Source organism: Gossypium hirsutum, chromosome A07 (genome assembly GCF_007990345.1).
Source record: "Gossypium hirsutum isolate 1008001.06 chromosome A07, Gossypium_hirsutum_v2.1, whole genome shotgun sequence".
Classification (NCBI taxonomy): Eukaryota; Viridiplantae; Streptophyta; class Magnoliopsida; order Malvales; family Malvaceae; genus Gossypium; species Gossypium hirsutum.
The window spans coordinates 37,557,734-37,564,841 of NC_053430.1; the positions used below are offsets into that span (position 1 = coordinate 37,557,734).

Below are 7,108 nucleotides of genomic sequence, written 5' to 3' on the forward strand. Positions count from 1 at the left end.
TTACATTTTAGTCACTTTCGTTATCGTGTTGTAACATTTTAGTCACTAAGCCATTAATTAGCGTTAACGGTGTAATAGTAAGCTAATGTAGCACGTTAAATCATAATTTGAAACAAAAATTTTAGGTTAAATTATACAAATGGTCCTCATATTATTTTCATTTTAAGCAAGTTAATTTTTTCTTTTATGTTCTTTTAATCATCCTTTTTTTTCTTTTTTTTATTTTCTTCTACTTCTCTCTCTATTTTCCTACCTTCTTCATTTCTTTTAACATATCAGGAAGTTGAATTGGCAGTGAAGAAATAACCAGGAAGTCAGAAGTTGGAAGCCATTATTTCCTATAACCAAAACCCATAAATCCATACCATCTACTAATTATCAAAACCCTCCACCACCACTCATCATCTTCATGTTATCCACTAGCACCTTCACCACTACCATGACCTCCGTTCGAAAACATCTCAAAAAATCCCCAACTTTTAGACTACTTGAGATCAAATCTCCCTCACCGGCCATTAGATCGTCTCAATTTTCTAATTTTGTACTCCTCCGTTACTCGTCATTATCTAATCTTTGGCTCTTTGTGATTTTTTGGGGCTTATTAATTTTTGTTTACTTGGATTCTTGATTGATTTAAATGTGAGTTTATTTGGTGAAGGTGTTTATTTGATGAAATGAAGATGATGGGTGAAATGAAGATGATGGGTGGTGGTGAAGGGTTTTGATAGTTAGCAGATGGTATGGGTTTATGGGTTTTGGTTGTAGGCAATGATGGCTTTTGACTTCCTACTTTTTTCTTTATTGTCAATTCGACTTCATGATACCTTAAAAGAAATGAAGAAAGTAGAAAAACAGAAAGAGATGCAGAAAAGAATGGAAAATAAAGAAAAAAGAAAGAGGAAAGTTAAGAGAACATAAAAAAAAATTAAATTGTTCAAAACAAAAAAAAATGAGGATCAATTGTATAATTTAACCTAATTTTTTTTTGAAATTATGATTTAACGTGTCACGTCAGCTTACTGTTACACCGTTAACAGCAATTAAAAGCTCAGTGACTAAAATATTACAACACGATAATGTAAGTGACTAAAATATAACATTTCAAATAAAAGTGACTAAAATGTAACATGAGATAAACAAAAGTGATCATCGGTGTAATTTTTTTTTTATTGGTCACATGGGTAACAAATTAGTTGATTGTAATGGCGTTATGGCATGGACCGAGGCTCCTTTAATTCTTTTTTCTTTATATCATCATTAATTTTTCCTTTAAAGTCAGAATTCATTGTAGAATTATATAAGCCCCTAGACCACTATTATATGCCAATCGCTCAAGGCCTCTCTATCTGTCATGGAAAGACATATATATCAACATTGAGAATGATGCTCACTATTATAACAACTTTGCTTAGTTCTTATTCCGTCATGTCTAGCACCGCCTTCACTTCCACTTCTTCCTCCACCGGATTTTCATTTCCGGGTTCTCGGAAAAACAAGAAAACTTCAAAAAACAGTGTATCTCCTCAAGAGTCGAAGAAAGCTGGAGATTACTCGGAAGACAATGGTAATGGGAAGAAGAAAAGGGGCATGATTAGTGAAGATGGTGGTAGTAAGCATCCGATATATCGGGGAGTACGTATACGAAGCTGGGGCAAATGGGTGTCTGAAATCCGAGAGCCAAGGAAGAAATCAAGAATATGGCTGGGAACATACTCCACAGCTAAAATGGCTGCTCGAGCCCATGATGTGGCCGCACTGGCCATTAAAGGCCATAAGGCTTACCTTAATTTCCCTCAACTTGCAAAGGAACTTCCACGCCCTGCAAGTACGTCTCCCAAGGACATCCAAGCAGCCGCTTCCCAAGCAGCTTCTTCAACATTTCTGGAGACAAGACGATGCACCATTGAAGACGAAGCTGGACCAAACCAGGAAGAAATCCCTGTTTCACATTCATCACTCACTTCAGCAGCCTCCGATAACTTACAAGAATCATCAACTTCACTCTTCACCCATGACGACGATACCTTGTTTGATCTGCCTGATCTCATGATTGATTGCTCTTATTCTTCAGCATGGCAAATATGTGCAGTAGATGGTGTGTTCCGGACTGAGGAGCTGTTCGTTTGGGATTACCACTAGGAGAGACGACATCATTTTGGTACATGGAATCTTCATAAATAAATATAAACGATTTAAAAGTAGTGAATTCCATCTTTGTGAGTGTAATTAGTGTTAACTACACTTAAGGCCAACTTTTGTTTAGCAAGTACAAGCCACCTTGCTATATTCAGTGCCTTATTTAACTTTAAAGCTAAGAGCCAGGTTGCAATATTAAGATACCATATAGTTTATTTAATGGAAGTTTCGACTCAGTTGACTCTTAAAAGTATAAAGAGACCAAATGATAAAGTAATTAGCAACAAAAGCAAATCAAAGATACCCTGTCTATGGATTGGAAAAAGACCCAAAGAGCCAAATCCATCATATGGTGAATGATTTATTGGCCTACGTTATTGGTGATATAAAGCAGGCAAAATTGAATATGGGGGAATAATTGAGATAGCCTGACACTACTTTTACATGCCATGGAATCCAGGATAGATTCCCAAGTTGTGTGGACACATTTAGAAGAACCCAGACAAACATACAGCATATAAATTATACCATATCAACAATTATTGTGAAGCTCAAAATATCCTTCATTTTTTTTCTTTGGTTGCTTAAGGGTATTATGTGGCAAAATATAGGGGCTACTAGCCCCAATACATTAGTTGAATTCACTATTTCTTTGTGACAAATGACATCACCCTTCATTATCCCCTATTTCATATCATTCCAGCCAATTGACTAAGAGACGAAACATAAGCTAAACAGAGAATTCTTTAAATACCAAAAATTAATTCTACACTAGGAAATTATTAAAACTAAATTTTATCATACTCATAATATGAAAATATTTTATATTAAAAATATATTTATAAAAATTTATTAGTTTTATAAATAAATGTGAATGTAATTCATATTCTAACCCCCTCATTTATAAAGTAAAACTTCTCATTCATTATGCAATATTTTATATATGCGTTAATGAAGCACTTAAGTAAACTTCATTTATGGTATTGCATTGAGTGTTAATTACTTATAAATTATAAATAGAATCCTTACCTAAGTGAAATAAAAAACGAGAAAAATTCTCTTGTATTTTCATCCACTTTTATTTATTGTTTTATTAATTTTTCTATAACACATTATCAGCACGAGCTTCTACGAGTTCATAGTGAAGTTCACGTCATTTTGACTTTATATAATTTTCCCGTATAACTCCCGTTAAACTATATACAGTATATGTATTTTCATAATTATTTTATTTTATTTTCTAGATGAAATATTTGCTTTGGGTAACATTTGCACATTTATTTTTACAACTAAAATCTAATAATGATAATTATATATCCATTTTTTTATTAAAAGAAATTTCAATTAATTTAATTTGTGTTAAGTTATTATTATGACTATTCCTCTTTCAATATTTGACATACATATTATTATTTAGCAAATGTGGTATATATAATTGAATTATTTTACGATTGAGAATACTTATTATTTTACTAATATATATTTTTTTATTTTGATTCAAGTGATTATAATGTCAAATCTTACCAAACTTGAATTTGTGGCCTTAGACATCTCAGGTAAGAATTATTTGTCATGGGTGTTAGATGCTGAAATTCACCTAGATGCTAAAGGTCTAGGAAATACTATATTAGCAGATAAAGAAGCATCTAATCAAGACAAGGCAAAAGCAATGATTTTCATCCGTCATCATCTGCATGAAGGATTAAAAGTGGAATATCTCACTGTAAAAGACCCTCTTGAGTTGTGGAAAAATTTGAAAGAACGATTTGACCATCAGAAAACTGTGATACTCCCTAAAGCTCGTTATGATTGGATGCACTTATGGTTGCAAGATTTTAAGACTGTAAGTGAATACAAGTCAGTACTTTTCAAAATTAGTTCTCAACTAAAATTATGTGGAGAAAACATAACTGATGAGAACTTATTAGAGAAAACATTTTCAACCTTTCATGCTACTAATGTACTCCTGCAACAGCAATATCGTGAAAAAGGTTTTAAAAGGTATTCTAAATTGATTTCATGCCTTTTGGTGGCTGAACAAAATAATGAGCTGTTGATGAAAAATCATGGAATTCGTCCCACTGGTTTTGCACCATTCCTTAAAAAGAATGTAGCAGTACACAATAATTATGAAAATAGAAAATATAGAGGTCGCGACCATGGTCGTGGACGTAGTGGGGGACGTGGTCGAGAACGTATTAGTAATCGTTATCATGGTGGTCATAACAATGATACTTCTAACCACCAGAAAAAGAATAACAGTGAAAGACAAGAAAGAAGTGGTCAAAATAATCCTTCAAGGATTGTTCAAAATATATGCTACCGATGTGGTATGAAGGGGCATTGGTTACGTACCTGTCGTACGTCTGAGCATTTAGTGAAACTTTATCAAGCATCCATTAAAAGGAAGGGAAAACATATTGAGACAAATTTTATATCCCAAAATGATGAAATGGAGGCAAAAAATGAAGATATTCACTATAATACTAAAACTGGCCATGCCTACGAGGGTGATAAATTTAATGACCTTAATAATATAACTCACCTAGATGTGGCAGATTTCTTTGAGAATCATTAGAAAAATTGATGTTATTTTGACATTTTTATGTTGTTTTAAGTATATTTTATTTTCTAGCATAAAGAATAATTTATATATTTAATAAATATTTGCAATGTTTCTCATATTATATTTTGTTTGTTTTTATGAAGAATATGAATATTCAACGAAATTTTGATGGACCCAAAATCAATGGAGATAGGTATCTTGCAGATAGTGCTACAACACATACGATACTCAAAGATAGAAAATATTTTTCTCATTTGACAATGAGTAATTTCCATGTTAATACAATATCGGGTAGTTCAAAACTTATTGAAGGCTCTAGAAGAGCTATTATATTGTTACCTAAAGGTACAAAATTTGTCATTGATGATGCTTTATATTCCACTAAGTCTCAAAGGAATTTATTGAGTTTTAAAGATATTCATCTTAATGGATATCATATTGAGACTATGAATGAGAAAAATGTTGAATATCTATATATTATGAATGTTGAATGTGGAAAGAAATATATTTTGGAGAGGCTACCTACTTTTTCATCAGGTTTATATTATACACATATTAGTGCAATTGAGTCACATGTTACTACAAACTAGAATTTTGTAGAACCACATACTTTTACTATTTGGTATGAACGATTAGGCCATCCCAGATCTATTATGATGAGAAGAATCATCGAGAATTCAATTGGACACTCATTAAAGAACAAAAGATTCTTTAATTCAAGGATTTATCTTGTGTCGCTTGTTCTCAAGGAAAATTGATTATTAAACCATCACCAGCTAAAGTTGGGATTGAATCTCTCGTATTTCTGGAATATGTGGGCCTATTCATCCACCATGTGTACCATTTAGATATTTTATGGTATTAATAGATGCATCTAGTAGGTGGTCATATGTGTGTTTATTATCAACTCGCAACCTGGCATTTGCAAGACTACTTGCTCAAATAATTCGATTAAGAGCACAATTTCCAGATTATGCAATCAAAACTATTCATCTTGATAATGCTAGTGAGTTTACATCCCAAGCTTTTAATGATTATTGTATGTCAGTTGGGATAAAATTTGAACATCCTGTAGCTCATGTTCATACTAAAAATGGTTTAGCTGAATCATTTCTGAAACACCTCCAACTAATAGTTCGGCCATTGCTCATGAGAACAAAACTCCCTATTACAACTTAGGGATATGCTATTTTGCATGCAGTAGCACTTGAGCGCTTAAGTCCAACAAGTTATAACAAGTACTCCCCATTACAATTTGCTTTTAGTCAGAAGCCAAATATTTCCCATCTTAGAGTTTTTGGATGTGCAGCATATGTTCCAATTGCTCCACCACAATGCACAAAGATGGGTCCTCAAAGGAGGTAGGGAATATATGTTTTTTATGAATCTCCTTCTATAATTAAATATGTTGAACCATTAACTGGAGATTTATTTACTGCATGATTTATTGATTGTCATTTTGATGAAACAACATTCCCAACATTAGGGGAAGAGAAAATACAATTGGTAAAAAAATTACATGGAATGGATCATCATTATCTCAATTAGATCCTCATACAAGTCAATGTGAACAAGAAGTTCAAAGGATTATACATTTGCAAAACATTGCCAATCAGCTGCCAAATTCATTTACTGACATAAAGAGAATTACAAAATCTCACATACCAGCTGAAAATGCTCAAATACGAATTGATATCCTAAAGGCAAATTGTTAGTGCAAAAGAAAGTAATCCACGCCTGAAGCGTGGAAGGCCAATCGGTTCCAAAGATAAAAATCCTCGTAAAAGGAAATGAACAATTATTCGAGATGGTAATATTGTGGAGGCAAGTGCCCCAGAAGAGGCCAAAGATATAACTAATCAAAAAACTCCAGAAGAAGTTCAGGTACCTGAAAATGGTGATAACAAAGAAATCTCAATAAGTTATGTTACTTCAGGAAAAAGATGGAACCGAAAAAATATAGTTGCCGACAATAATTTTGCTTATAATGTTGCTATTGAAATAGTAAAAGAAAATGATGATCATGAGCCTAAATTTATTAGGAAGGTAGAAATAGAAAAGATTAGCCAAAATGGAAAGATGCAATTTAAGTAGAATTAAATTTACTTTCTAAACGTGAGGTTTTTTTACCTATAGTCCAAACCCCTAAATATGTAAAGCCGGTAGCATATAAATGGATATTTGTACGAAAACGAAAAGAGAAAAATAAAGTCGTAACATATAAATCACGACTTGTAGCACATGGATTTTTGCAAGGACCAGACATTAATTATAAAGAGACATATTCTCTTGTGGTGGATGCAATCACGTTTAGATACCTTATTAGTCTGGCAATATGTGAAAAACTTGACATGCGTCTAATGGATGTTGTTATAGCCTATTTGTATGGTACACTTGATAGTGAAA

At 32.7% G+C, this 7,108-nt stretch overlaps 1 protein-coding gene across 1 annotated transcript; it reads left to right on the forward strand.

Annotated features, from left to right (window-relative positions):
- The first annotated feature begins 1,288 nt into the window (after nt 1-1,288).
- LOC107956467 (ethylene-responsive transcription factor ERF038) lies at nt 1,289-2,361 on the forward strand. The gene has a single exon (XM_016892129.2). It carries the CDS (start codon nt 1,321-1,323, stop codon nt 2,137-2,139), a length of 819 nt encoding a protein of 272 aa, XP_016747618.2. The 5' UTR covers nt 1,289-1,320; the 3' UTR covers nt 2,140-2,361.
- The last annotated feature ends 4,747 nt before the right edge of the window (nt 2,362-7,108 follow it).